The sequence below is a fragment of the Lipomyces tetrasporus genome (assembly GCF_029532465.1).
Source record: "Lipomyces tetrasporus strain NRRL Y-64009 chromosome Unknown POJ06scaffold_11, whole genome shotgun sequence".
Lineage (NCBI taxonomy): Eukaryota > Fungi > Ascomycota > Lipomycetes > Lipomycetales > Lipomycetaceae > Lipomyces > Lipomyces tetrasporus.
Window position 1 is genome coordinate 401,031 of NW_026611606.1, and position 26,126 is coordinate 427,156.

Here is a 26,126-nt window from a genome sequence, read left to right on the forward strand (position 1 = left end):
GAGGAATTTGACAGGAAAACAGAGATCCGATTTCTGAAGAACAAAATGTGTACAACGAGGAGAAGCACGGCCCCTATATAGGCAGCTGCCCTCTACAAGCTGTCGTATCGAAAGAAAAGGAGAACCTACCCGGGACACTCATGAGTGCTGGGAGCGGGGAGCGAGAAAGAGTGCACCTCTGTCTTTGACCGCGACTTTAATGCTTCCAAAAACATCATGCTCAAGTACTTCACTGAGTGCATGATGACAAGTGGCAGTATCTCTTGGGATGCTGCTGCGTTGGGTCCTAACCTCGCTGTACAGTAGCAGCAATGCTCTGTACAGTGCAAGTCCCACGTGGATTTTAAGCTCTCCCAAATGCTCTGCTTAATTTTCGCAATATTGCGGGTTTTACGAGTCTTGTAAAGGTTTTGCTAGGCGATCGAGCATTTAACCATTTACATTGCATGACCACTCCTACCTAATTCTCATATGCACAAATTGATAACCTAAACCCACTTTCACGATCCTTGTTAAAACGCACAAACTTCCAACCCAAGATGCAAGAAGGAAAGAGTTATATGTTCACATCAATCCAGATGCTAGTAATGTGACATACATAGAGGCGGAGACAAAGCTTAATACACCCACCACTTTGCCTGGGGAAATAGACCAGAGCAGTTGAAATTCGGATGATGGCGTAGACGACAGTGTCGACCTAGCATATGTGTGAGGCTGCCGTTGCGGCTGTGTGCGTGCTCGTGGCGGTATATTCGTATTTTGCATGTTGGACTTCGCTGTCGCGGCGTGTGCTTGAGTAGCAGAGGATCCTCGATTCTGTGACTGAGCCGCCTGCGTGAACCGCGCCGTAGTTGGCCTGAATGTATGGTGGCCATTTGCTGTTGACGATGGTTGGGATTGAGTATAATTCGTGGGCTTCTGTGAGGACGACGAATCTACTGTACTCTCGGGATGTGGATGAGAATGCCTGTGTGTGTGGGGATGTGGGTGAATATGAGAATGAGCCTGAAAAGACGCAGAGCGGGCACGATATGCATCGGGATCTAAATTAATTGAAGAGAAGACAGAGGCATATATCGGACCCTGCTTCGTAGCAGCCTTTTTCCTGTCCCGCTCCTTTCTGAATGACTCATAAGCCAGTTGCTGTCTCATGTGCTTTTCGTAGTCCTGCACCAAAGTTAACCTTGTCCACGACTTCAACTGCTGCTAGACTTACAAAATGTGGAACGTCGTCATTCATGCCTGTTGCATAGCCACCCCCCAAGCCGGTGTTGTACGGATTCGTAGGATATGAACCGCGCGGTGTTTTACGTCCAAGACCCCCGTGAGACTCTTCTTCTGTGCCACCAGACTTCGCGCGCATGCGCGTCCGATTTAGACCGGAATACCTTTGTCTCTGCTCGCCGGGAGTTCGATAATAGGCATTATCTGCTTCGCGTGAGCCTGGATACGAAGTGCTGTCGCTGGCGCTATTCCGCATCGTGAGATCGTAGTTCGTACGGCTCTCAGGATTGCCGAGTATGGTGTACGCTTCGGACACAGCTTGGAATCTCTGTCGCGCATGATGGCGCTCAGAGTCCGGACGGGAAACCAGTCGATCAGGGTGATATTTCTTGGAGAGTGCGTAGAATCGGGCCTTGATTTCGGCAGCAGTTGCTGTAGAATGTAGATTCAGAGCCTCGTAGTGAGTGGCACGCGCCATAAGCGGCGGACGTGCGAAAGGCATTGTCGACTCTCAACCGTGTTGGTGAGTGTCGATATTGAAAGAGAGCATGCAATCGCAATGCGCAAGACTGACGGCTGCAGACAGCCAGTAAGACTGATACAATATTGATCTTTTGGAGGGGCGATACGGAATGGCGGGCATGACGTGCAATGCGACTCCAGACGACGCTACCTGGAGTCCTACGTCCCCGATTGCAAACTTTGTAAGCTCCTCCCAATTCACCCAACCACCTACTAACTCTGCAAAATTTACAGCCCCACCCCCCCTCATTCACACTTTCTGCTGTCGCACCTCCTCGATAGCACGACACCAGCATCTATCTCCCTCTATTCGTACCGTCTGGATCACTCTTGTTTGTCAACTTTGCCAGACAATGGCCACTACCGGCGACCTGCAGGCGGGTATTGCCGCCGTCGCTCGTAAGTTCCCGGTTTTGTCAGCTAAATCCGTCATAGCTGCAGTGACTGACGACCTACATATTCTAGTTTCTGACGACGCAGCTCCCGCTTCTGTACCCACTTCAGCACCTGTTGAACCTGCTACTCCGGTAGAAAATGGCGCAGCGCCAGATGAGGACGCCTCTGACGACGACGCACTGGGCACGACTCCGGATGCATCTAGTACAGCTGCGCCAAAGAAGAAAAAAAAGAAACCAAAGAAAAAATCGAAAGCTGCCAATGGAGCTAATGGTGGCGCTGTCAAACAGACTTATCCTCCCACTGTCGGCATCTCTAAGTTCTACCAAAATGGCACATATCCTGAAGGCGAGACGATGGAGTACCGAGACGACAATAAGTACAGAACGACAAACGAGGAGAAGCGATATCTTGACAGAATGGATTATGAAGCTCATAATGACTTGCGGAAGGCCTCCGAGGTTCACCGACAAGTTCGAAAATACGCTAGGGAGATGATTAAGCCCGGAATGGCCATAATCGAGATTGCCGAAAATATCGAGAATGCCGTCAGAAACCTAGCCGAAGGAGACGGCATGGATGCTGGTATGGGATTTCCTACCGGCTTGAGTCTGAATCACTGTGCGGCACATTACACGCCTAACGCCGGCGATAAGACCGTATTGCAATACGACGACGTTATGAAGGTCGACTTTGGCGTGCACGTTAACGGGCGGATTGTTGACTCAGCATTCACTATGGCGTTTGACCCACAGTATGACAACTTGCTTGCGGCGGTTAAGGATGCGACAAATACCGGTGTCAAAGAAGCTGGAATTGATGTTCGATTGTGTGACATTGGCGCCGCCATTCAGGAGGTTATGGAGAGTTACGAGGTAGAGATTGGCGGCAAGGCCATGCAAGTTAAGCCAATTAGAAATTTGAATGGGCACAACATTAATCCGTATGAAATTCACGGCGGTAAAAGCGTGCCTATTGTGAAGGGCGGCGACCAGACGAAGATGGAGGAAGGCGAGACCTTTGCGATCGAAACATTCGGTAGCACCGGCCGGGGCTTTGTGCACTCTGATGGAGAGTGTTCGCACTATGGAAAGCGTGTCGATGCTGGCCACATCCCTCTCAGACTGAATAAGGCCAAAAGTTTGTTGCACACCATCGAGAAGCACTTTGGCACACTTCCATTCTGTCGACGATATCTCGATCGGCTTGGCGAAGAGAAGTACCTTCTGGCGTTGAACAACCTTGTCATGTCTGGTGTAGTCCAGGACTATCCCCCACTGCTGTACGTACTTTTGCGGAATGGTGAACAATCGAAGTTGCTAACGATTTGCTACAGTGACGTTAAGGGTTCCAAGACCGCTCAGTATGAACACACTATCCGTAAGTATCTAACTTCTTGCAATCAGCTGGATCAGGTTGTTAATCTCTGGTAGTACTTCGTCCGACGGTCAAAGAAGTGGTGTCCCGTGGTGATGATTTCTAAACCGTAAATCTTTTTTAACATGTTCTTTAGGCTTCTCCTATAATTATCGGTAATTTGTATTTGGATGTGCTAATTTTGTTTATTACTTTAACCATGTGTATAGTTGAGTCCATTATGTGGGGGAATTAAATTTGATCTTTGTCGTTCTTCTCTTCGTCCGGTTTGAATCAGCGACGGCGGTTCTGAATGGCAAGAGTAGGCTTAAGTAGGTCGGTGTTAGCTTACAAAGGTGTATATAGTCCGAAATATTAACGATACAACTACTACTCCTTCCCGAGTTACAAGTGCGAGAGACCAGACTTAGTCCTGAACATCATATGTGGTGCAAAAAAAGTACTTTTATTCCGTAGCTGGCCATTGTACAATATACCAAACATTTCTCACCGTTCTAGATAATGCTTAACCATATAACCTTCATTATTGTGACACTTGTATACAGTATTTTGAGTTTATTTATAGCTTTTGTGATAATATGAACACCTCAACCGGGAGGCAGTTGAGAAACGTCGACGACGTCCTCAGCGGTCTTGCTTTCTTTGGCCGAGCTCTCGAGTGGCGATCGCGTGAGGGCCATCATACCTAAAAGAAGTCAGCTACGGACCCGGGCAAAACCTAGGTAGAACTACTCACCGCTTCGCGCCAACTCCAAAATACCAAACGGCTGCAACAACTGGATGAAAGCGGTGATACGATCCGGCTTGGCACACAGTTCGACAACGCAGTTATTCATTGAGATATCGACGACCTTCCCGCCAAAGTGCTGAGCAAGTTTGGTTATGGCGTCTAGGTGTTCGTGCTTGTGGCGCAGAGCTTCGCTAGGAGCCAACTGCGAAGGGTGGTACGACGCGAAAGATTCCTCGTCGTCGATGACACCAATACTTTCCTCGCCAAACGCTTCGGAGATCCCGTGCTCGTGGTGCGCGAGAAGTTCCTCAAAGTATTCGGGACCGAGCAAGGAGACTTTGCTGAGAAGAAGCTCGCGCTGAATGGTTGGAGTATTGGTGTAGTCGAGCACGGCCCAGACAGGGACGAGATCTTCAAGCTGGCGTCTGGCTTGCTCAATGACACCATCCTGGCCCTGGAGAACGATAGTCATGCGCGACAGATCGGCAACCTCGGTGTTGCAAACGACGAGCGAGTCGATGTTGAATCCTCGGGCGGCGAGAATGCCGGCAACGCGAGACAGAACACCAGGCTCGTTCTGGACAAGGCAGTTTAGGACATGGGACTTTGATGGCTGGGGGGTTGCCGACGGCATTTCGTAAAGAATCGATGACACGGCCGTCGATGCGGACCAGCTCGGCGTCTCGATCTTGGGCTGGGACGGGAAGCGGGCGCGACGATGGAGAGCCTTGTAAGCGAGCGCTGAAGTCGAGGACGCCGAGTTTGCCGCAACCGGCGAGCAGTGGAATAAGCGGGCACCCCGGCCCAGAAGAGCAGGAGTACGTGATCGTGCGACAAAGGCCATTCTTCGGACACTTGCTATTGGCAACAGCGCAGTGGCAGGAGGGCAGGCGCGAGCACGCAGAAAGAGAAGCGGATAATGTGGGGACCGCGGAAGTTTTTGAGCCCCCGGTGTGACTCTTCTTCCTCAAGGCCGAAATCGGCATCGCAAGGATCTGTCAATGTCGAGGGTCTTGTAGCGATCTGCTTTAGGTCCGTTGTGCTCATTACCAGATTGGCCCTCGCCTCATCCCCAAGTTCGCAGCAGCTCCTCTACTTGCGTCGATCGAGTAAAATAAGTACCACTCGACTAGCATCCAAAGGACGTACTGTGCGTGTTATTTACATCCTGTTGTGCCAGAAATTTGGTGCAGCCAACAATCATTTCTCCTACTCCGCCGCGTCCCCCACTTCCGCCGTGGCTAGCTCTCTCCGCCGCCCGCTCTCCCCCGATCTGCCCGCCGACGAACGAGATTCTGCGCTGTCTGTCGAGTTCGAGTCCGAGTCCGCGAACGGCGTTTATTCACCCATCGAGAATCCCGACTTCACAGACGACGATCGATCCCGCCTCCACAGGCATAAGCGACTCCGAACCGAACCCGTGCGTGCCACCGTCACCACCGAACCAGCTTCCGCGCCCACGAACCGAATACCGGCTGCCATGCCCATGCGTCTAGAGCACGTCGTGCAAGAAAACGGGAACAGCAATGGCCACCCGCCTATATTGAAGAACGGCACGGCGAACGGTGCCTCGTCTAGTGATACCGTGTGCAATGCAGATTACTTCGGTTCTAGCAAGCTTGAAGCAACCAGACTCATTATCCAGGCGCTGCACGAGATGGGATACCCGACAGCAGCCGCTGCGCTTGAGGCAGAGAGTATGTGTTCTATCGAGAGCCAAGATGTCGCTGCGTTCCGTACATCAGTGTTAAACGGCCGGTGGGCGGAGTCCGAACGGTTGCTGACGGAGTTGGAGCTCAAAGCTGGCACTGACGTGGTGACACTCAAGTTCTTGATTCGACAACAGAAATTCCTCGAGTTGCTCGAACAGCGAGACCTGGTCTCCGCCCTGGGCGTACTGAGGGGCGAATTATCAGTGCTTGACTACGACACTCGGCAACTGCATTGCCTCTCTTCGCTTATGATGTGTGCGTCGGCTGAGGACTTGCGCGCTCAAGCTGGGTGGTCGGGTGTTGAAGGTGATTCGAGGAACGAGTTGTTACGGGAGCTCCAGAAGTATATATCTCCGGCTGTTATGATTCCGGAGCACCGGTTGGCAACACTGCTGGAACAAGCGCGAGATTACCAGGTCCTCAAGTGTACTTATCACAATTTTGATGGTCCGGTTTCGTTGTACACCGATCATGTTTGCGACAGGAATCAATTCCCCTCGATAACATCACATGTACTCAGTGATCATACGGGCGAGGTATGGTTCGTTGCGTTCTCGAACGACGGCACCAAGCTGGCGTCTGCGTCGAAAGATTTGTCTGTCATTATTTGGGACGTCGCCACGTTCAAGAGCATCAGAGTTTTCCATGGCCACACCGACGCTGTGACGTCGTTAGCGTGGTCGCCAGATGACACGACGCTAATTACTTGCGGATTGGATCATACTGTCAAGCTGTGGGATGTTCAAGTACGAAGCCCTGATTTATTAGTACGCGCTGTCGCTAACAGCAACTTAGGAATGTGTTTGTTTGCTTACCGTCCCGTTCGGGCAGCCCGTGACGTCGTGTGCATGGATGCCTTCCGGGGATGAGTTCCTCACCGGTTGCTTAGACATCGAGAAGCCCATAACGCTGTGGTCAATTCACGGCACCACAATCCATCAGTGGACTGACTTCCGCGTATATGACCTCGCGCTGACGCCGGACAGCAAGAAGATCGTCGCGGTCTGTCAGGACGACAAGATCCGCATATACAACTGCTCGGACTACAAGTTAACCGCGGAGATCCAGCTGCAGGCCAAGATGACGTCGGTGTCGATATCTAAGGACTCCAAGTACGCGCTTGTCAACATCTCGGCGAAGGAAGTTCATTTGTGGGACATAGACAAGATTCAGCTTGTTCGAAAATGCGTGGGCCAGCAGCAGAGCGAGTTCATTATTCGATCGTGTTTCGGTGGTATGGCGGACAATTTCATCGTGTCGGGCAGTGAGGACGCGAGTATCTACGTGTGGAAGAAAGAAGACGCGTCGTTGATTGAGGTGCTCTCGGGACATACGAAGGGCGTGAACTCAGTCGCGTGGAACCCGAAGAATAAGTACATGTTCGCATCGGCCAGTGATGATAACACAATCAGGATATGGACAAACAGTGCATAATTGAAGAGTGGGTAGACGGCCTAGAAGGGAATGACAGCTGTCGCATGCGTGTTCATTGGCTGTCGCGCGTCGTGTTTTAAATCTTTGTTCATATGGTTATATTACTATTGTGAAATTTATGGGATTAATAGGAGGTACTGGGAACGGTGTTTTCAACATAACGTATTGAATGGCGTATTTGGTTTTGCATGCATGTTATGTGCTATTGTCTGTAAGTCTCCCATTGTCCTGCCACTAAATACATAATAAAGCGGCGTTCGTCAGACATTCTAACGAGCGTCACCTATACCAGTAGATCCTTCTCATTGTCAGACGTAGTTTTGGTTTGCTTGCGACCATGGAGCTTCAGGGGATGAGTCGTTAATCACGGGATTCGATAGATTGTTCAAATAAAAAGAGCGTCGAGTGTGCCCTTCGCCCCAAGGCAAACATCGCTCGTGGCATGGTGGCTCCAGATCTTTTGACCAGCTTCTTCGAACGAACACGGGGCGATTGCATTGAGCGACGATTGACATTACGCCGAAAGGAGTTATTACACAACACGTCAACCAGTATATATGTTAACTTCACTTCATGAAGCGGAGCATACGACAAGGGATTTCCCTTAAAATAACTCCGGACCTGTGTCTACCTCTCCACGCAGGACGGGGATGAACAGCCCGCAAAGAGCAGAAAATGGTCTCTCATTGTTATTGCCATACTATCATAGTTATTATTATATACACACCGGAACCACAAGATGAAACAACAAAATCAAATCTGTCTTGCTCAACTCTCTATCGAGAACAATCCATCCAAAAACGGGGTAAGACCATCTCCATTCGTTGATTTACTCGATTCCGGTGCCTCATTATATCCTTTTGTTTTCATTGACTTCCTCTAACTTCCTGCAAAACATCCTCCATTAACATATCTTAATTCCTCTCGTTTCTATATAGTTTCTAAATCACTCCACTGATGCTTCAACTTAAGCCTCGAAGGAGAAAGAGAAGCCGAGCTTGTGAGCAGGCTCAGCAAGTCTCTGGGTATCGACGGCAGCACCCAAGCCGAGCTTGACGCCAGGGTGGATGGTCTGCAAGTAGCCGAGCGAGACAAGGCCGGTGTTGGAGATCTTGACCTTAGCGGAAGTGGTGGCATCGATAGTGTACTTCGCGCCGAGCTCGACATTCACCTGGGAAGTGGACTTGGTGTCGAGAGTAGCCTTGGCACCGACCTCCACGACGGGAGTCGCCTGGGTGTAGTACGCGGCGGAGATGATGGAAAGCTTGTTGACAGCAGTCAAAGCAACAGCGAAATTTCCAGCACCATAGCCAAGACCAGCGGCGTAGTTGGTGACACGGCCGCCGGGAACATCGTAGGAGACCTCACCACCGGCGATTACACCTGCCTTGCCGCAGCTGAAGTTAGTGGTGAACGTGGGTCCCTTCAAGAGGTCGATGACAGCGTTCGACTGGAAGAGAGGCTGCTTGTAGGTGAGCGAGAGCTTGGCGTTGGTGCTTCCGGACGAGGGGATGAAATTCGTCGCAACGTAGGAAGTGAGGTTGGGAATCAATGGAGGAAGCTCGAACTTAGTGTCGATGGCATTCGACGTCGACCACGACTGGGTGAGCGCAATGCCAGACTTGTCGCTGTACTTAGCCTCGAGAGCACCAGAGATCGAGCCATCCTTAGGCGAGGACTTTCCGCGGGCAGTGAAGGTCTGTTGACACGATGTCAGTCTTTGGATAATTACAGGATAAATGACTTATAAACACAAGCGAATCACATTCCGACAATGGGTAGTGCATCGAAGTGGTAATGAGTCAGTTTGGCATGAGATCAAGAAGGACCGGCAACTAGCAAGTGACGCGAAATCTAACGAAATCGACTAATCAAGGGTGAACCCGCCAGGACAACAAAGTGCGTAGGCACCAGTAGCAAGTGACCGGATCCATCAACTCAATTGCCATCCACGACACTCAAATACTATGGAAGAACTTACAACACCATTGTCGGCCTTGGTCTTGACGTCGAGAGACGCGGGAGATAGGTGGAAGAAGTCCCGAGTAAGGAGATCGTTGGGCTTCTTGGCAATGTCGAGGTATGCAGCGACAGACATTTTTGCAGCTGAGGTGGACAATTGATGAAGATGAGCAATTGACGTAGGTAGAGGGTGGGATACGGGATGTGCAGACGCAGAAGAGGAATCGCAGAGGAGAAAGAGAGGAGGGAGGCAATACTGGGGGACAGTTGGCTGGAGTGCGCCGAGGATCGGGAGGCGAGCTGCGCTCGCAGCGGTTTTTTTGCCTATTTTGCCTATTTTGCCTCCCCTAACCGTAGCTCACCCGACCTAAGTGCATGTGAGGCGGTTTGCCCGCTACTGGATACCTCGTTGCGGAATATTACGTAATATTAGCGAACAGAGCTCCAGCAACCAATTGGCGGCCCACGCAGGGACTTCTCGGACGTCGGCAATTGCGCAACCGCTCACTTGCGCCCCAACTGCGCCGCTGCTCTGGCTTCAGACTGCTGATCAGTTAGGCAGCAAGTAGCCGTTGCTGCACGACCGACATGAATAAACAGCTGCGCGCGGAATTTGCCAAAGCTGCCCAGCAATCTGTTGGCTCTGCTCTTAGAGTGCAATCTGCGGGACTGCTGTCGGTTGTATGTGCGCATATACACATATACCCTAACCTCTAAGAAGAGTAGCACGCATCGACGTGATCCTGACGACGTGCCTTCTGCTCTGTGCGGCGTGGACATTTTTGACCGCCATAGGCTAGTGGACAACGCTGGCAAAAATCTCTTCAGATTACTTCTAGCATCGCGTCCAACAGTGCACGAAATCATGGACTCCGACGACCGCAGATACCGCGACAGGTCGCCCTCCGACCGACACCGCAGTCGTCACCATCATCATCGTGACCGTTCCCCGCGTGACAAAGAACGAGATCGCGAGAGCAGACGCGACAGAGACCGGTCGGCGTCTCCAGGCGGACGTCGGAACAGACGTGAGCAGAGTGCAGAGAATGATCCGTTTAATCCGTATCATGAAGACAAAGTTGCCTCCAAAAAGCGCGATGCTATTGCTGCTGCTGGTAAGTTTTCAGAGAAGTTGAATGACAGATTGCCGATTAATACGAATTTAGCCGCTGCCGCCGAACGCATTAACGCGCAGATCCAGGCTAAGTTAGGAGGCGGCGGAGGTACTCCTGCTGCATCTTCCAGCGGCGAGCCGCCGTCTTCGGCAGCGAATCTCCCGAATTCCGCTCCGCGTGGTACTACAGAGACAGTCGTTGAGGATGGCGATTTCATTCGGGACATCGAGATCAATCATCTAATGAACAGATACACCTTGACGAAGGGCCAGACGCAGGCCATGATTAAGACTGAGACAGGCGCGGATGTTACAACACGAGGAAGATACTATCCCGATAAGTCCCAAGCTACTGAGAAAGAGCCACCGCTATACCTCCATATCACGAGCTTGACAAAAGAGGGACTCGAAAAGGCTATTTCTATAGTAGAAAATCTCATGGCTCAGGATAAGGAGAAGTCAACCCCGCCGGCTGCAGGTGGTTTCCAGCGACGTGAAGACACTCCTCAAGGACCCCCGTCTGCTGAAGTTGCTCAAAGTTTCGGTGGTGCTCCTACCGGGCCGCAGCACCAAGGAGATTCAAGGCCGCCATTTCAACGTGGCGAATATAGAGTGAGCATCGTCTGGCAGCTAATATTCTTGGTCAGCAACTAATACATTTGATAGCGGCGATGGATGGAAGACCGTGTCCTCATTGGACTCGACTACCTGCCTGGTTTCAATGTCCGCGGCCAGATTGTGGGCCCAATGGGTGCCAACGTGAAGCATATCCAGACTGAGACCGGTTGCAGAGTCCAGATCAAGGGTCGAGGATCCCAATTTATCGAGCAAGCGACAGGGAGAGAAAGCGACGAGCCTACGTTTCTTCATATTCTGTACGTATATGATACTTTATCCGCTGACCATTGAGTACTATTATTGTATTTGAATACTGACACATATGGCCCACTGTAGTGGTCAAGATCCTAATGACTTGGCGCGTGCAGTTGAGTTGTCAAAGGACTTAGTGAAAACTGTGACTGACAGCTATAACGCCTTCAAAGCGAATCCGAGACCCCAGCAACAGCGATATAATAACAATAGCCGAGACGGCGGCCGCGGTTATCGTTTTAGTCAGGATGGACGAGGTAATTACCAAAACCGGGACTATCGTGGACCACAGCAGTCGCCGCCACCTAATGATGGAAGTGCTGGGTCGCCTACTGGTGCATCGCCGCAAGGGGCCAATGCCCAACCAGATTATACTGCTTATTACGCTGCCGTTGCTTCAGGCCAAGACCCCTATGCAGCCTATGGCGGATATGAGGCTTATGTTCAGTATTATCAACAATATTATGCCCAGTACTATGCACAGATGCAACAACAGCAACCAGCAAATGGCGGTGATGCTTCTGCAGGAGTTGGACAGGGCGCATCAATGTCAGTTCCGGGGTTGGACGGGGTCAATCAGCAGCAAGCTCCGCCGTCATCGTCTTCACAAGACAACAAATTGGCAGGACAATACGGCGCCGTTCCACCACCGCCAGGGCTATAAGATGTTGTATGATTTGGAATGCTAATTGTTGGATACTAAAAGTTTGATAATTTCTTGTGTGTGTTATGTGTAGTGTTAATCCGAGCAGATTCGCATGATTTACGCGTAGCGAATACCTTTAAATTTAGCGCTCGTCTAAGAAAGGTGAGTACCGGAGCAAGCGGTAAAGTATCCAGTTATAAGCGGTTGGAATGATTTTAGTGTTCAAATTCGATGTGAAAATATTTACTTAGGCTAGCTTTTATCAAGTAGTATAGTGTATAGTTACGTCTATTTGGTTTGGTATCATAATTGCTTTATTTTTTTTTTGCCCAGCAAGAGGCAATGTAGGTAGCTATCTCCTGGTCGGCGCTACTGGTGTCCAGTATGTCTCTCGATTCATTCGCAAGAAGGGTTTGCTATCAAGATCTTGTTTGTTCGCTTGGCATTAATTTAGTAAAATCTAACTCAAAGCTTCGTCATTATTCTAACAAGGATTAGCGGAACCTCTAGTACATAGTAGCATACTTAGCATTTTTGGTTCAGTATCGTGGTAGGTTGCTAATAACCTGATATTTTACGGCTTGCGTCAGGATACGGGGAGTTCGTCTGTGCCTCACAGGTTGCGACGGCATGGCTCTGATACTGTAATTATCATTCAAAATAGTAATTAATAGCAACAAAGCATTCTAATCTACAAGTATTGTAATCTAAAATACATCAAACAGCTAACGATGAAGCGCAAAGAAAGATATACCAATTGTTGCCATAACAAACGACCTAAACAAATCAAATGCTCGCGTATGTCAAAATTTCATCAAATAAAGTATTCTCTGTAAACTCCGATCACGAAACCGCGTACTCCTTGGCCTGAAGCCGAACCTTCCGTTCATATAGTGCCTTATCCTTCCTACGTAGCGGAGTTAGCAAATTGTCGTCTCCAACCGTACAGCACAAAGCAATTCAACTTACTTGAATGCATTAAACGCGTCTGCCTGAGCAGGCGACTCGGGATTAGGATCATCAAGCAAGTTCTGAATTCCGAGTAAAATCTGCTTGATCGTAATGGCTGGCTTCCACCCTTCGTCCTCGTTCAAGATCGACAAGCATACAGTTCCCGACGGGTATATGTTCGGATGCCAGAAATTTGGGGCAAACTTGCACTTTGGCGGCTTTGTCGGGTACTCCTCAGGGAACTGGATTGTAAGCTTGTACAGGCCGCCGGCCCAGATCGTGTTAGGCTTGCCAGGGATACCGACTGACCAGTTCATTAAGTCAAGACCGCCGTCTGCGCTTTTGTTGGGCTTCGCATAGAAGCCAAATGGATGGTCTTTTCGCCACTGCTTCCTGTCGCAATTATAGTGTTACTTGGTGTACTCGAACATATAGTAGTGTTGCAATTTGCGGTTTGTCGGTCGCAGAGAGCGCGCACAAGACATGATGCATATATCTTAAACTTGACTCACCTCTCCTCCTGCAGCCGATTTAAACACAAAGACGACATTCTGTGTATGAAAGCAATATAGATATCAACTTCTCTGTGACTACCCGGGTAAGCTCGAAATCGAATCGAATTGAATCAAACCTGTGATACTCCACTGGCGGGGAGAGCTTTAACAAGTGCTTTTAACTGTGTCGACGATGTCATATTTCGCATAGTGGAGTTCGACACGGGCATATTCGCCACACGGCTATGACGCTTATGAAGAGCTAATAAATACGACGGGTTTTGTACTATTAGAGTTCAGTTGAATAGGATCATACAATCTCGACATAGAGTAAGCTACAGAGACCACAAATTCGACAGACAATTATCCGTGGATACAGAGTGTGACAAAATAATAACCACTGTATCGACTTTATTCTGAAGAAGTCGTATTTATCACGTGGTTCTCAGTATCTCTCGGACTTCATACTTTACCGGGGTCAAGTCGACCCCGCATATTTCCAATCGAGCACCTCAAACATCCCGATCTCCGGCCGACAATAATTTAAATGGCGTCAGTGAACCCGCCAAAGGAAATACAGGTCGACGAAGAAGAAGATGATCTCGACGATCTTGATGGTAAATATTCACATCGAGGCAAGCATTGCCCATCCTTCCAACAGGCGCTAACACAAAACTTAGAACTTCTTGACGAATTCACACTGAAATCACCCGAACCATCGCCCGCGACCGCAGCAAAATCCACAGTTGATAGTACGAGTGCGATGGCGGAGACGTCATTCGACCAGTCACCGACCGCGCGTGAATCGGCCGAAGATGAGTTTGCGAAGCAGCTGGAGGTGGGGATCGAGCAGATCCTGTCTGATCTGGAGAAGAACCCGGAAAGTCGGAAACAGTTTGAGGAGCTGATGAAGGGTATCAGTGATTTCACGACTTTGAACGGCGCCGACACGCCGTCGTCTGCTCCTAGCGGGGCTGCATCCGTTCCACAAGGTCAGACGCAGGGTAAGAAAGCGGATACGTTGCAAGAGACGATCGCGAGGACAATGGAACGGATGAAGGAATCTGGCCAGCAAGTGGAAAAGGAAATCACGGCTACGAGCGAGGAGGATGAATTTTTGGCCGCCATGATGCGACAATTGGAACAGTCGAGCGCGGCGTCAGGTGCGGGAGATCAGGGCTTGGGGTCAGATGAAGATCTGTCAAAGATGTTGGCAGGAATGATGGAGCAGCTCACATCTAAGGAGATTCTATATGAACCGATGAAGGAGTTGGACGATAAATACTCGGACTGGTTGCAAAAAAATATGGCATCGTTGAGCCCAGAAGCCGCTGCGAGGTATGACACACAACGCGTCGTGGTCCGGGAGATCGTTGTGAGGTTCGAGAACCCGTCGTACAGTGATCATAGTGACGCAGATCGCAAATATATTGTCGAACGGATGCAAAAGATGCAGGAGTCCGGCTCACCCCCGCCTGATATTATGGGTGAACTAGGTCCTGGTGCAATGGGTCTTGACAATTCATTAGGGGGCCTGGGTCCGGAAATGGAGAATTGCAATTTACAGTGACGTAGAAATTTGTTCTTGAAATGTCATGATGTATAATGGGAATCGAGGAGTATGGTTTAGTGCGCATCGGGAAGATATGTTTGTATGATTAATTCTATTGTAGCAAAATGTGTAAATCCCCTTGGACAAGTCGTATTATACATATTCCAACCTTTTAACGCCGTATCAACCGCATGTTCATGAAAGCAAGCTTCCCATATCGTTAACTATCAGCCGAACCCATACAGCATACTATGACATGTGAACGTCCATGTCATCGTCGTAGTCGTCCAATAGCAGTTCAGCAATATCCTGTGGAATGTCTGGCATTTCCGTAGCCTGACTTTGCATCTGCTTCATGAACAAAAGCTGCGCTTCTTCTAATTCTTTTTGTTCTTCTATCTCCATTACCCGCAGCATCTCCTCATCTGCCCCAGTTACAATTTGAAGTTGAAGATCCTTTTCCTGATTGTGACCATGATCGCTCATTAGTCCATCTACTGAACCAAACGCCTGGTTAGAAAGTTGTTCATTCTCGAGAGCGAGAAGCTCGTCAATGTCCAAACCCATTTCGTCCGCGTCACGTTGCAGTTCGTGTTCCCAGCGTCTTTTCTCCGATAACCATACAAATCTCGCCATCTATTGCACGCAAACTCAGTAATGTCATCACTTCGCCATTCGAATTAATCCAGCCTACCTCGTCATCGCCCCCTCGCGCGGCGTGAAACAGAGCTTGCCGTCGGCGCGCCAACGCGGCACTATGATCTCTTCTCCTTTTCGCCCGCAGCGGATCGTACTTCAGTGGGCTCGAGCCATCGCTGCTTCCTGAGGGTTCGACGTTGCTAGGGCTTAGTGAATTTGGTACATTCGCGAAAGGGCGCCGTAAACGCGCTGCTCGTCGTTCATAACTCGTGGGTAGTGGCGACGGTCCCTTTATAGGAGAGGACGGCGGAGATGGCGATGAATTCGTCGAAATCCGCAAATTTGACGGTGCACATGGCGGAGACGAACACAGAAATGATGACATGTAGAGTGGAGTGGATGTTGCTGTTCGTGTGTCGAAGTATCAAATCGCGACTCGTCTGGTTTTGAAAGGCGGTTAGAGCGGGATGCCGCACAAATTTACCTTCGCCGAAAGCGCTTGCGGCTCAGCCGGAAGGTTAGGGCATCCTCGGTGACTCAATTTTTCTGGTTTTATCTTTTCGCCTTCGATCGATTTAGGTAACGAGACCACACCACTTCTCTGTCCGGTACATCGACTCACCGGTCTCCACTTTCTCTACGACCGTTGTTATTAGAGACAGATTACTATTGGTTTTGTTCAATCTACAGAATGTGCGGAATCTTTGCTTGTCACCATCACCCCGAAGTAATTAGTTTTAAGCCGAAAGCTCTACAGCTGGCTAAATTGTCAGTCATTTTGGTTTGCCGGTTGTTTCAAACTTCCAGTCGAGCTGACAGCTTTTTTGTAGAATTCGTCATCGTGGACCTGATTGGAGTATGGCCATTTGTTTACTTGAGTATTCGTCTGAACGTTGCGCATGACTGGGTGTATCCGAGGTTATGAAGTATGGCACTGACGTGTATATCTGCGCAGGTGGAAACTTCGTTAAGAACAAGACTAGTAAGTTATGAGTGGATGTGTAAATACGCTGGCGACTGAATATTAGTGCTGACTGGTAATTAGTTATTGCTCACGAGCGATTGGCCATTGTTGGTCTTGGTAAGTAACTTTCTGCTATCTATGGCCGTAGCGACGGGTCCCGGAAGTTCTAATTGCTCCTAAACCAGACTCCGGTGCTCAGCCATTGACCAACGAAGATGACACACTCGCTCTTGGTGTTAACGGCGAGATCTACAATCACGTCGTCATCCGACATCAGCTCGGCAGTTCATACAAGTTCAAGACTCAGTCAGACTGCGAGGTTATCATTCCTCTTGTGAGATTCACTTCTTGAGCAAATGCATAATTTAGTCGGTATTAATTGTACTGTAGTACCAAAAGTATGACATCGATTGCCCCAACCATTTGGACGGTATGTTCGCTTTCGTCCTGTACGACGCCGTCAAGGACCGTATGATCGCTGCTAGGGACCCAATTGGCATTACTTCTCTATATATGGGCCGTGCCTCGACTTGCCCCGGCGCCGTATTCTTTGCTTCAGAAATGAAGTCTCTCAGTGAAGTGTGTGACGATATCATGACCTTCCCTCCAGGGCACGTATATGACTCCACTTCAGACCAGATCACTCGGTATTTCAAACCGAGTTGGTGGGATGAAGACCGCATTCCAAGCTCACCTCTGGACTACATGGCCATCCGAACAACATTAGAAGCCGCTGTCCGGAAACGTCTTATGGCCGAGGTTCCTTACGGTGTACTGCTCTCTGGTGGTCTTGACTCTTCATTAATTGCTTCTATTGCTGCTCGAGAAACTCTCAAGGCCCAGAGCATTGACGTTAACGGAGAGGCCTTGACTGGTGTCGATGAGAAGGGCAACCTTTCTGGTGCTGCCTCGTGGCCGCGGCTTCACTCATACGCTGTCGGTCTTCCCGGTGCTCCTGATCTTGTTGCTGCCCGAAAGGTTGCAAAGTTCATCGGCACAGTCCACCACGAGCACACCTTCACTCTTCAAGAGGGTCTCGACGCTCTCTCTGATGTCATTTACCACCTCGAGACCTTCGACGTCACCACCATCCGTGCCTCTACCCCAATGTACCTCTTGAGTAGGAAGATTAAGGCTCAGGGTGTGAAAATGGTATTGTCTGGTGAAGGTTCTGACGAGATTTTCGGAGGCTACTTGTACTTCGGCGCTGCGCCTTCCAAGGATGACTTTCATAGGGAGACCGTGCTGCGAGTGAAGAACTTGCACTTGGCCGACTGCTTGCGGGCCAATAAGTCCACCTGCGCATGGGGTCTTGAGGCTCGTGTTCCTTTTCTTGACAAGTCGTTCCTTGAGCTTGTCATGAACATCGACCCAGCGGAGAAGATGATTACCAAAGACAGAATCGAGAAGTACATTCTCCGAAAGGCGTTTGACACCACCGGTGAGGACACCAAGCCTTACCTTCCTGATGAAATTTTGTGGCGCCAGAAGGAGCAGTTCTCTGATGGTGTCGGATACTCATGGATTGATTGTCTCAAGGACACTGCTGAAAAGTTTGTCTCCGACGAGGACTTTGCGAAACCCAAGCCAGAGTGGGGCGACGACGTTCCTACGACTAAGGAGGCTTACTGGTACAGATGCATGTTTGACGAGCACTTCTCATCTAAGACTTGCGCTGATACCGTCATGAGATGGATTCCAAAGTCTGACTGGGGTTGTGCTGAGGATCCATCGGGTCGCTATGTCAAGTCGCACCTTAGCGCAGTTGACCAGTAGATAGATGTGTGGAGGGCCATGCCAACTTGTGTTACGAGTGCTTTTTTGTGTGCTCTTCTATCACTCCGTGTACAACATATACTTGTCACTTGTTAAAGTTGTTTTTTCTGTGAGTTTCAGAAAAGACAGTTGTCATATATAGAATCTATACAGAGCGTTACTTGTGAATTGTGCTTCGGCAGTAAATATCTAATGCTAGCCGACCGTCTAGCGTGTGACTGACGATGGTTATTGAGTGAGTCTGATAATACCATCGAGCGGATTTGTCTCTGAAATCTCACAGTCCCCAGTTTAAGCGTTGCAATTTATGTGTTGTATTCTTGGCCGTAAACGGAAACGACCAGACGTTCTGATCGCGCACGCACATTTGAGCCGCACTAGATGGAGAAGCGCAGATAGGCGCAGCGCAATCCCCCTGGATCCAGCCCGACAGACATGTCATTCCTGAATCATATTTAGAAGTCACCAAATTGTACTTCTCTCCACAGAGTGAACGATGGTCGACAGCGTGCGAGCGTCGTTAAAGCACCGCTATTCCTCATTCACTGAGCAGTCGCCGCACGAAACCTTAGAAGATCCGGTTTCGTTGTCTACGTTGCGGAAGCTATATCTAACCCCTCATTCGGCTCTTCCTCATACTACTGACCGGGAGAATATCACTATTACGTACCAGCCTGGTGCGTTGTCCCCGTATCCACCTGTCAAGTTGCTGAATCCAATAGAGAAGAAGCGGGTGTTGGTTACAGGAGGTGCGGGATTTGTTGGGTCGCATCTCGTAGATCGACTGATGCTTATGGGTGAGCTAAATGGCCGTATATATGTCGTCAAGAATGAGCTAAACTAATGCGTGAACTTTAAGGCCATAGCGTTATATGCCTCGATAACTTTTTTACTGGATCAAAGGCAAATGTCGCACACTGGATCGGCCATCCGAACTTCGAGCTGATCCGACACGATGTCGTAGACCCGATCCTCGTCGAAGTCGACCAAATATACCACTTGGCATGCCCAGCAAGTCCAGTACATTATCAGTCCAATCCAGTTAAGACTCTGAAAACTGGATTTTTCGGCACGTACAACATGCTGGGACTGAGCAAGCGGGTGAAAGCCCGGTTTTTACTAGCGTCAACGTCGGAAATATACGGCGATCCTGAGGAGCATCCGCAGAAAGAGTCGTACTGGGGGCATGTGAATTGCGTCGGTCCAAGGGCGTGTTACGACGAGGGCAAGAGAGTTGCAGAGACGCTTGCATACTCGTACCATAGGCAAGATAATGTCGACGTGAGAGTTGCGCGGATCTTCAATACTTTCGGACCGCGAATGAACTGGAACGACGGTCGAGTGGTTTCGAATTTTATCTTACAAGCGCTGAAGGATGAGGATCTTACTGTTTACGGCAATGGAAAGTCGACACGGTCGTTCCAGTATGTGCACGATCTCGTGGATGGCTTGATTTTACTCATGAATTCGGATTGCAAAGAGCCTGTTAATATTGGTACGCAGGAGGAATTCACGATTGATCAGTTCGCGGAAATGGTAATTGAACTGGTAAAGAGGGCCACGGGCAAATGTGAGTCCAAGCTGATTCATATGCCAGCGTTGGAGGATGATCCCCAGCGACGAAAACCGGATAATTCGCGCGCCAAGGAGCGGCTAAACTGGGAGCCAAAGTGGAATGTCGTTGATGGATTAGCAGAGACAGTGAAATATTTCAAGATTCAGTTGGAAGAAAGACCATAATTTCTGGGTGTGATTTTAAGATATTTGATAACACAAAACAAATTTTTCACAGATTTGTAAAAGACTCGCACGAGGCTGGCTAGTAAGAAATACTACGGACATCGTAGATTCGAAAGGACTCTTCTAGGAACGACATATTTTGCAACATAACTATGTAGATAGACATCGCCAACAATGAATGGAACGAGAAGCAGCACGACTCCATAATGCACCAAACAAATGACTATATACATAGCAAATATCAGGCGCGCTTTAGCATGACTGCTGTATTTATAAACCCAACCTCCTTGACTGTCATGCCCATATCCTCTGGACCGAAGCGCTTTGTAGGGAATGTGGTCACAAATGCTGCAGTCGTTGGTGGAATTCCAGACTGTTCTTGGACCGAGTGGGCGACTTCAAAAAGTGTAGCATCCAGCGAGAAGGTTTTGACTACTGGAGGTTGTCCATCGATTCGGATCTGTAACCTGGACTCGGTGTACTCTTTCCGTGGTTTCGGCGCTGAGCTAACGACCTCTGGCTTGGGCTCTTCAGCTGCAGGTAGCTGTACACCGGCTCTAGCAGCCTTCTCTCTCTCTATCTTTTCTTGACGCGCCTTCTTATCGGCTGCAATGAGATCACGAATACGTTGCTTGGCAAGAACTTCCTCTTTAGCCAGTCGTTTTCGATCCTCGGCTTCCTTCATGGCCTGCAGTCGCTTCTGCTTCTCGATTTGAGCAGATGAGTCTTTATCCGCCTTTCGTCTCAGGATCTCATTATTACGAGCTTCAAGCTGATCCTTCTTTGCTGCCTCCGCCTTGCGTTCCGTAGCCCGCTGTCTGAGCTCCTCTAACTTCGCCTTCTTTTGTTCCGCCGTCAATTCCGGGATTTTTTCTGTTGACTCAGCGAAGTTCGTGTGCTGCGTCTTTGTAGCATGGAACTCGGCCATAGCAGGCGTACGGAACCGTTTACCGCAGTCCTGGCAAACAAGCGACCCAGCTTCTTCAGAAAGCTCGCCCGCCTCTCCTTCGATCGCCGCACTTTCACCGGCTTCGTCACCGGGATCAACGTAGTCCGTCACACCGGTTGCATCTGCTGCGCTCTCAATTGGATGCTGTTCGAGCCACTCGATCGCGTTTTCGAGAGTTGGGTCGGACGCATTTCGTAAGGCCGCCTCTATTCGCGATACAGGGAAGCCAAGCTGGACAAGCTGCACGACAGATCAGTCATCGTTTGCGGCACATGACGTGGTGTTACCTCTTACTTGATTGCGGACATCCATATTCTATTGTAAATATTCTAGATTTGCAAAATTTGGGGAATATTGTAGGGGAATAATCTACCTGCTTCGATTATTATCAGACGTCACTGTTAGAGCTGAAGGGGTTGGGAGTTTCGACACGGTCATCAGATGCACGCATGTTCGGTGATGGCTAGGACGCACATCGAGTGTGACAGCCGAGCATAATCTTGCTTGCGTCCGTCTTTGGCCACACTCATCATCCCCTACGCTCATCGTCGCGACGGTTCTCGCATCATCAGCCAATCTCGCGACCCCGTCTCACGCGTTCTTCTAGCTCGACCCTCGTATCTCAACTCCCACACGCGCAATGGAGATATCGCCATCAGTCCTAGAGTTTTCGGGTATGTGTAATGGATAATTGACGTTGTATCGCGACGCACGTCATGTTGTACGATCGACAAAAGGGTGCATTATTGATGGCCGCGCCGCGCTTTCCAGTCGAGCAAGAGGACTAATATTCCTGCACAGGTCCGTTCATGAGGACCATCACGCGGACACTGCAATTGCACAATAAGACGCCCGAGCCAATGGCTTACAAAGTTAAGACCACCGCGCCGAAGCTGTCAGTCCTCGAACATTGGTAACTCTACTCGTGGCCCAGTATGTGTTAACGATTCGATAGATATTGCGTCCGTCCAAATGCTTCAAGAGTCAATCCGGGTGAGACAATTGACGTTCAGAGTATGTGGACGATTTTTGGGTGTTTGTTTTGGCAGCGCTAGGCTTGTATGTGCTGACTTTGTATGACAGTAATCCTCCAAGGACTTAAGCAAGAACCGGCGCCTGATTACAAATGCAAGGACAAGTTCCTCGTTCAGAGCGTTCCGATTGCACCAGAACAGGAGACACTAAGCGTTGGCGACTTGGTAAGTTCTTTGCATCCGAGTATTACGTCATCTGAGACTCGCACATGAGCCGTTTACTTTCGAGCCCAGTTTTGCTAATTTTGTGATAGTGGTCAGCGGTTGAGAAGTCCTCCAAAGAAAAAATATCAGATTACAAGATCCGGGTCCACTATCAGATTCCTCAGAGCCAATCAGAGCCGCTCACACCGACCGCTGCCGCAGCTCCAGCTGGTGCAGCCTTCGCGACGCCTACATCTAACGGCACCAAGAGCGTACCGGGATCGGTTGAGAAGACGCTGACAGAGTCGCTTGAGAACGCGCCAACGGTTGTGTCGAGCTCATCAGAAGGCACGGAGAAGCTCCAGGAGACGATCAAGAAACTCGAGTCCGAGTTAGAGAAGGCAAAGGAGGCGTCGCCTACATTAAGCGGTACCACCACTGCCGTGCGGTCAGGTAATCAGGGGGTGCCTATTCCAATGGCTGCGTTACTCTGCTTGATTGCATTTTTGCTGGCGTGGCTTTTTTTCTAAGTGACCGCGCAATGGTTGAGTGAGCTCGACAATCATCGATTACCAAAAATTATATACATTCGAGTTTAACGGTGAATGCGCAGAGGAACAGACGATTATGTATGTGTAGGCATGGGTCATGCGGAAACTTTTGAGTATGATTAATGGCGCGAAATGCGTATGCTTTGTTTATAATTACTTGTGCTATATTGTGTTGTTTTCTCTCTCTTGTTACATTATATATGCTTCTCTTTTTTTCGCGGTCTTTTCTACTTTAGTTTTTGACTTAGTTTATTATTGCATGTAGTACGGCTTTATAAAAATAGTGTACGTATCCATTCATTCGGTTATTGCAGGTTCCACAGCTTCTCCACGAGACGTCAGTTCAGGCATGAGCGATTATAGTATTAATATGGATATCGGATAAGCATTCAGAGTCCAGAAGAGGCACAACTCGCATTCGAATGAGACTCGTAGGCATTCGACTTCGAGATCTGTTCGTCGTCGTGTTGCTGTCGAATAATCGCGTGCCTGTTCCCGACGACTGTCGTTTCGCCGTTACTGCATCCCGCACGCCTATTGTCGGCTTGCAAGACAATGGTAGGTTCAAATCTTCGTCTCTTGAACGGAAACATCTCCGGCAGATCACAAACATCACCGCGCATATTGTCAGCCGAATCCAAGCTCAGGCGCACACTTCCGTCACAATCACTCTCGACTTTCCGCTTCAACATTCCACCAGTATGCCTGAGTGCGCATGAGCTTGGCGACGTAGGCTCTGTGGCCGAAATTGCAAGCTGGACGAATTCAGGCAGCACACTGCCCGCGCTAGTGATACGTGATGAGAACATGAATGAAAAGCAGTGTCAGCGAAATTAGTTGTGCGTTATCCGGAACTAGATGTTGCGTTTGTTGGAAAGCGCTAAGGAGAGAATGTATCAGATGGTAATTCGAGCGACATCAACAACCCTTTTTAATTTCGTGATTTGGAATATGACTGGTGATGTGCCAGGCTCACCTGGGCCACATATTTATATACAGCCGGAATATGACGCCACTGATGTTCATATTCAGTCAGTGTTACAAGTACAGCAGCAATCCAACGAGATCGTGCGTAATTCCGTATCAATATGAGGGCACATGAGTACGCGAATTCGGATAACGAGATGTGCCAGGGGTTGTCAAGAGAGCGATTTAAGGCCATTTGTTTCCCACGCATCTCCACGCACACAGACGAGGGCCTCGTACTGTCCGCGTGCCATGCAGATCCCGCACCCATTTGCGGCGTCGTGACACATACGGCATAGTCATCGCGAACACGTCGTGGTTAAAGCTCCGTGCGTCCGCCGAATCGGGTGATCACGGATCCGACGGAGACGACAACTTCGGAAGTTCCCCACACTCCTATGGTCTTCCGTCGGATAGATGACGGCGACTGCATTTGACATTGGGCCATGGTGATAGATAGCTGTAGAAATTCTCGAAGGAAATTGTAGTTTCTTATAGAGCTTAATGACAAAAGATGTGGTCTTTCAAGTCGTTCATAGGCAGAGCCGGACCGACGGAGGCGGAGCGGTCGCGTGGTGGAAGAGGGGCAGGTGAGCGTGCGGGATCATGCTTCAGTCGGAACGACCGATCATGGCGCCTTCCCCACGGAATCGAACCACTAAGCTGCCCTCTGTCCGGCCAAACTGACAAATTTATCAACCTACCATGTCGCCTCGTCCTCTGGTTTTTCGCTCTTCACCATTCTGACCATGGCCAAGCTCGCTCCCGAGCCGGACTTCGCGGCCCTAGTGCTCGACCTTTTCCATAATTTGCCGTCGCCACAGCCGGCTGCGTCAACTCCATCGCTATTCTTTCTCGACCTCCTATCGCCATTTCTCCGCTCTCGCTTCACCGCCCCAGGGACTACAACATGTCAGCGTCCACCATACTACTGGTCCTCGCTCCTCACGATATCCGCCAACACGAACGTGTCACTGGCCGTCGCCAAAGCGCTCCACTGTGTCGACCCGGCCTTCGCTTATATGGTCGCGTCCATCAACGGTGTCAAGCGGGTGGACGAGAGAACACTCCTCGCATCTGCACTTCTCCCTGTCGGCATGTGCACTGAATGCGCCAGAAGTCCCACAGACACGCCTGATGAGTCGGAGCTCGAGCTTATCTGGATATACGTCGACTTTCCCGGCCGCCGGGGGTGGAAACTCCACGAGGCCAAGATGGCTGTCATGGACGAACTCTGTTACTGGCGAGAATGGAGCGCGACCGTCGAGGATGCAGAGCGCGTGTGGGGCGACGAAATCGCCGCGCGACGAGAAAAGGAGCAAATCAAGGCTGCCCTCCTGCAGCACCAGGCTGCGGCCGCGTCGCTGGCACATACTTCTACCGGGTTGTCTGCTTGCGCGGCACGAACTCAGTCACTGTTCATGTCCGGGACCGAGATGCAGTTCCGTGAGGCCGCGGCGGCCGCAGTACCTGTGGCGCAACCAGTGAAGCCTGATGTGAACGACTTTGCACGGGCAAGAGATTCCACGACGAAGGCGGAGGAGACTCGACAGGAATTATGCGACGTTTCTTTCGACGATGATGATGACGACTACTGGAACAGATACGACAACAGCGGTTCGATTATTACCCCATCCCCGGAGCTGGTACAGTCTCTCAAAACGATCAGACGGTTGGAAGAGCTGTCGGCCAACAGCGACGACAACAGTTGCTCGTCGCCTCGGTCGTTGCCGACGATCGCATCCTCGTTACAACAGCAGTCACAGCCATACTTGCGACCTCCAAGTGCGGGTTCCAAGCGGCCCGCTCCTGAACCACAATATTCTCGTCCCGCGTCATCAATGTCGACCGCGTCGACTGCATCATCTGGATCGCAAAAGTCCACTATCTCATTCCTACCCCTCCTCCCGACCGACAATGACGACTATGGAAGCAAGCGAGCAGTCGAACAGCACGTCAGGCACGCCATGTCAGGTTTTTTCGGCGTAGCCAAGGAGAATGGCATTTCCCCCAAAGGCTTCGGCGAACTGGTCAACGAGAGTCTCCAGGCTAGCACTGGCACCGCTGTATATTAATCACACGCTATGGTTTAATAATTTTAATAACATTTTTTTGTATTTTATTTTGGTTGCTTGGTATGCATGCATTTGTCTGTGGTTCGCGCTTGGGATTCATGGCTGGGCTGCGTCGGTGGGTTGGCTACATTTTTGGGTTCCATGTTTTGTGTGTAGGTGCTGGCAAACGAATCGGTATATAGTTGTCGCGCATATTTGATCACGGGGCATTAAAAAATATTCTGAAAAGTTATGACGGTCATATGGCAATTAATCGAGCTTCAAAAGACAACTTTTATTTAATATACAAGGTTCTAACTGAACC

The 26,126-nt window shown here is 49.8% G+C and overlaps 15 protein-coding genes across 15 annotated transcripts; 8 read left to right on the forward strand and 7 right to left on the reverse strand.

Annotated features, from left to right (window-relative positions):
• Positions 1-206: 206 nt before the first annotated feature.
• On the reverse strand, positions 207-2,145 carry POJ06DRAFT_31071 (uncharacterized protein). Its single transcript, XM_056190853.1, has 2 exons — positions 1,217-2,145; positions 207-1,167 (listed from the first exon to the last, which is right to left on the reverse strand). The coding sequence occupies exons 1-2, from the start codon at positions 1,724-1,726 to the stop codon at positions 565-567; spliced, it is 1,113 nt and encodes a 370-aa protein (XP_056040861.1). The 5' UTR covers positions 1,727-2,145; the 3' UTR covers positions 207-564.
• Positions 1,959-3,891, forward strand: POJ06DRAFT_261293 (peptidase M24, structural domain-containing protein). The gene is made up of 4 exons (XM_056188603.1): positions 1,959-2,145; positions 2,212-3,424; positions 3,479-3,522; positions 3,576-3,891. Exons 1-4 carry the CDS (start codon positions 2,100-2,102, stop codon positions 3,623-3,625), a joined length of 1,353 nt encoding a protein of 450 aa, XP_056040862.1. The 5' UTR covers positions 1,959-2,099; the 3' UTR covers positions 3,626-3,891.
• Positions 3,892-5,174, reverse strand: POJ06DRAFT_261295 (small subunit of acetolactate synthase-domain-containing protein). The gene is made up of 2 exons (XM_056188604.1): positions 4,256-5,174; positions 3,892-4,204 (listed from the first exon to the last, which is right to left on the reverse strand). Exons 1-2 carry the CDS (start codon positions 5,091-5,093, stop codon positions 4,107-4,109), a joined length of 936 nt encoding a protein of 311 aa, XP_056040863.1. The 5' UTR covers positions 5,094-5,174; the 3' UTR covers positions 3,892-4,106.
• Positions 5,175-5,322: 148 nt separating this feature from the next.
• On the forward strand, positions 5,323-7,687 carry POJ06DRAFT_261297 (WD40-repeat-containing domain protein). Its single transcript, XM_056188605.1, has 2 exons — positions 5,323-6,707; positions 6,757-7,687. Exons 1-2 carry the CDS (start codon positions 5,730-5,732, stop codon positions 7,393-7,395), a joined length of 1,617 nt encoding a protein of 538 aa, XP_056040864.1. The 5' UTR covers positions 5,323-5,729; the 3' UTR covers positions 7,396-7,687.
• A 675-nt stretch (positions 7,688-8,362) lies between these two features.
• POJ06DRAFT_271061 (eukaryotic porin/Tom40) lies at positions 8,363-9,493 on the reverse strand (the record flags this gene model as incomplete). Its single annotated transcript, XM_056189484.1, has 2 exons — positions 8,363-9,094; positions 9,377-9,493. 2 exons carry the CDS (start codon positions 9,491-9,493, stop codon positions 8,363-8,365), a joined length of 849 nt encoding a protein of 282 aa, XP_056040865.1.
• A 729-nt stretch (positions 9,494-10,222) lies between these two features.
• On the forward strand, positions 10,223-12,005 carry POJ06DRAFT_201850 (uncharacterized protein; the record flags this gene model as incomplete). Its single annotated transcript, XM_056185255.1, has 4 exons — positions 10,223-10,472; positions 10,524-11,083; positions 11,138-11,346; positions 11,426-12,005. 4 exons carry the CDS (start codon positions 10,223-10,225, stop codon positions 12,003-12,005), a joined length of 1,599 nt encoding a protein of 532 aa, XP_056040866.1.
• A 625-nt stretch (positions 12,006-12,630) lies between these two features.
• POJ06DRAFT_261305 (ubiquitin-conjugating enzyme/RWD-like protein) lies at positions 12,631-13,631 on the reverse strand. The gene is made up of 3 exons (XM_056188606.1): positions 13,451-13,631; positions 12,957-13,331; positions 12,631-12,894 (listed from the first exon to the last, which is right to left on the reverse strand). Exons 1-3 carry the CDS (start codon positions 13,486-13,488, stop codon positions 12,831-12,833), a joined length of 477 nt encoding a protein of 158 aa, XP_056040867.1. The 5' UTR covers positions 13,489-13,631; the 3' UTR covers positions 12,631-12,830.
• A 108-nt stretch (positions 13,632-13,739) lies between these two features.
• POJ06DRAFT_227683 (Pex19 protein family-domain-containing protein) lies at positions 13,740-15,077 on the forward strand. The gene is made up of 2 exons (XM_056185750.1): positions 13,740-14,049; positions 14,113-15,077. The coding sequence occupies exons 1-2, from the start codon at positions 13,980-13,982 to the stop codon at positions 15,000-15,002; spliced, it is 960 nt and encodes a 319-aa protein (XP_056040868.1). The 5' UTR covers positions 13,740-13,979; the 3' UTR covers positions 15,003-15,077.
• On the reverse strand, positions 15,078-16,060 carry POJ06DRAFT_261307 (uncharacterized protein). Its single transcript, XM_056188607.1, has 2 exons — positions 15,679-16,060; positions 15,078-15,620 (listed from the first exon to the last, which is right to left on the reverse strand). The coding sequence occupies exons 1-2, from the start codon at positions 16,006-16,008 to the stop codon at positions 15,234-15,236; spliced, it is 717 nt and encodes a 238-aa protein (XP_056040869.1). The 5' UTR covers positions 16,009-16,060; the 3' UTR covers positions 15,078-15,233.
• A 136-nt stretch (positions 16,061-16,196) lies between these two features.
• POJ06DRAFT_261312 (uncharacterized protein) lies at positions 16,197-18,532 on the forward strand. The gene is made up of 6 exons (XM_056188608.1): positions 16,197-16,391; positions 16,454-16,479; positions 16,579-16,605; positions 16,669-16,704; positions 16,773-16,921; positions 16,978-18,532. The coding sequence occupies exons 1-6, from the start codon at positions 16,315-16,317 to the stop codon at positions 18,361-18,363; spliced, it is 1,701 nt and encodes a 566-aa protein (XP_056040870.1). The 5' UTR covers positions 16,197-16,314; the 3' UTR covers positions 18,364-18,532.
• A 327-nt stretch (positions 18,533-18,859) lies between these two features.
• On the forward strand, positions 18,860-20,103 carry POJ06DRAFT_283440 (uncharacterized protein; the record flags this gene model as incomplete). Its single annotated transcript, XM_056190104.1, has 2 exons — positions 18,860-19,160; positions 19,223-20,103. The coding sequence occupies 2 exons, from the start codon at positions 18,860-18,862 to the stop codon at positions 20,101-20,103; spliced, it is 1,182 nt and encodes a 393-aa protein (XP_056040871.1).
• Positions 20,104-20,223: 120 nt separating this feature from the next.
• POJ06DRAFT_31220 (uncharacterized protein) lies at positions 20,224-21,536 on the reverse strand. Its single transcript, XM_056190856.1, has 2 exons — positions 21,347-21,536; positions 20,224-21,292 (listed from the first exon to the last, which is right to left on the reverse strand). The coding sequence occupies exons 1-2, from the start codon at positions 21,362-21,364 to the stop codon at positions 20,345-20,347; spliced, it is 966 nt and encodes a 321-aa protein (XP_056040872.1). The 5' UTR covers positions 21,365-21,536; the 3' UTR covers positions 20,224-20,344.
• Positions 21,537-21,591: 55 nt separating this feature from the next.
• On the forward strand, positions 21,592-22,965 carry POJ06DRAFT_31255 (vesicle-associated membrane protein-associated protein-like protein C16G5.05c). Its single transcript, XM_056190857.1, has 5 exons — positions 21,592-21,726; positions 21,854-21,947; positions 22,008-22,066; positions 22,136-22,251; positions 22,341-22,965. The coding sequence occupies exons 1-5, from the start codon at positions 21,693-21,695 to the stop codon at positions 22,758-22,760; spliced, it is 723 nt and encodes a 240-aa protein (XP_056040873.1). The 5' UTR covers positions 21,592-21,692; the 3' UTR covers positions 22,761-22,965.
• On the reverse strand, positions 22,735-23,729 carry POJ06DRAFT_31462 (uncharacterized protein). Its single transcript, XM_056190858.1, has one exon. It carries the CDS (start codon positions 23,588-23,590, stop codon positions 23,171-23,173), a length of 420 nt encoding a protein of 139 aa, XP_056040874.1. The 5' UTR covers positions 23,591-23,729; the 3' UTR covers positions 22,735-23,170.
• Positions 23,730-24,379: 650 nt separating this feature from the next.
• Positions 24,380-26,123, forward strand: POJ06DRAFT_261323 (uncharacterized protein). Its single transcript, XM_056188609.1, has one exon. It carries the CDS (start codon positions 24,497-24,499, stop codon positions 25,820-25,822), a length of 1,326 nt encoding a protein of 441 aa, XP_056040875.1. The 5' UTR covers positions 24,380-24,496; the 3' UTR covers positions 25,823-26,123.
• Positions 26,124-26,126: the final 3 nt, after the last annotated feature.

Excerpts from the sequence above, each read along its gene's own strand:
- POJ06DRAFT_31071 (XM_056190853.1), bottom strand. The coding sequence starts at position 1,726 with ATGCCTTTCGCACGTCCGCCGCTTATGGCGCGTGCCACTCACTACGAG. Across the intron at positions 1,168-1,216 it reads ATGACGACGTTCCACATTTT|GACTACGAAAAGCACATGAG; the intron begins GTAAGTCTAGCA and ends ACTTTGGTGCAG.
- POJ06DRAFT_261293 (XM_056188603.1), top strand. The coding sequence starts at position 2,100 with ATGGCCACTACCGGCGACCTGCAGGCGGGTATTGCCGCCGTCGCTC. Across the intron at positions 2,146-2,211 it reads GGGTATTGCCGCCGTCGCTC|TTTCTGACGACGCAGCTCCC; the intron begins GTAAGTTCCCGG and ends TACATATTCTAG. Across the intron at positions 3,523-3,575 it reads TCAGTATGAACACACTATCC|TACTTCGTCCGACGGTCAAA; the intron begins GTAAGTATCTAA and ends AATCTCTGGTAG.
- POJ06DRAFT_261295 (XM_056188604.1), bottom strand. The coding sequence starts at position 5,093 with ATGGCCTTTGTCGCACGATCACGTACTCCTGCTCTTCTGGGCCGGGGT. Across the intron at positions 4,205-4,255 it reads TTTGGAGTTGGCGCGAAGCG|GTATGATGGCCCTCACGCGA; the intron begins GTGAGTAGTTCT and ends GACTTCTTTTAG.
- POJ06DRAFT_261297 (XM_056188605.1), top strand. The coding sequence starts at position 5,730 with ATGCCCATGCGTCTAGAGCACGTCGTGCAAGAAAACGGGAACAGCAAT. Across the intron at positions 6,708-6,756 it reads TCAAGCTGTGGGATGTTCAA|GAATGTGTTTGTTTGCTTAC; the intron begins GTACGAAGCCCT and ends ACAGCAACTTAG.
- POJ06DRAFT_261305 (XM_056188606.1), bottom strand. The coding sequence starts at position 13,488 with ATGTCGTCTTTGTGTTTAAATCGGCTGCAGGAGGAGAG. Across the intron at positions 13,332-13,450 it reads AATCGGCTGCAGGAGGAGAG|GAAGCAGTGGCGAAAAGACC; the intron begins GTGAGTCAAGTT and ends TAATTGCGACAG. Across the intron at positions 12,895-12,956 it reads GACGCGTTTAATGCATTCAA|GAAGGATAAGGCACTATATG; the intron begins GTAAGTTGAATT and ends TCCGCTACGTAG.
- POJ06DRAFT_227683 (XM_056185750.1), top strand. The coding sequence starts at position 13,980 with ATGGCGTCAGTGAACCCGCCAAAGGAAATACAGGTCGACGAAGAAGAA. Across the intron at positions 14,050-14,112 it reads TGATCTCGACGATCTTGATG|AACTTCTTGACGAATTCACA; the intron begins GTAAATATTCAC and ends CACAAAACTTAG.
- POJ06DRAFT_261307 (XM_056188607.1), bottom strand. The coding sequence starts at position 16,008 with ATGTCATCATTTCTGTGTTCGTCTCCGCCATGTGCACCGTCAAATTTG. Across the intron at positions 15,621-15,678 it reads CGCGAGGGGGCGATGACGAG|ATGGCGAGATTTGTATGGTT; the intron begins GTAGGCTGGATT and ends TGCGTGCAATAG.
- POJ06DRAFT_261312 (XM_056188608.1), top strand. The coding sequence starts at position 16,315 with ATGTGCGGAATCTTTGCTTGTCACCATCACCCCGAAGTAATTAGTTTT. Across the intron at positions 16,392-16,453 it reads GCTCTACAGCTGGCTAAATT|AATTCGTCATCGTGGACCTG; the intron begins GTCAGTCATTTT and ends GCTTTTTTGTAG. Across the intron at positions 16,606-16,668 it reads CTTCGTTAAGAACAAGACTA|TTATTGCTCACGAGCGATTG; the intron begins GTAAGTTATGAG and ends ACTGGTAATTAG.
- POJ06DRAFT_31255 (XM_056190857.1), top strand. The coding sequence starts at position 21,693 with ATGGAGATATCGCCATCAGTCCTAGAGTTTTCGG. Across the intron at positions 21,948-22,007 it reads AAGACCACCGCGCCGAAGCT|ATATTGCGTCCGTCCAAATG; the intron begins GTCAGTCCTCGA and ends ACGATTCGATAG. Across the intron at positions 22,067-22,135 it reads TGAGACAATTGACGTTCAGA|TAATCCTCCAAGGACTTAAG; the intron begins GTATGTGGACGA and ends TTTGTATGACAG.
- POJ06DRAFT_31462 (XM_056190858.1), bottom strand. The coding sequence starts at position 23,590 with ATGTTCTCATCACGTATCACTAGCGCGGGCAGTGTGCTGCCTGAATTC.
- POJ06DRAFT_261323 (XM_056188609.1), top strand. The coding sequence starts at position 24,497 with ATGGCCAAGCTCGCTCCCGAGCCGGACTTCGCGGCCCTAGTGCTCGAC.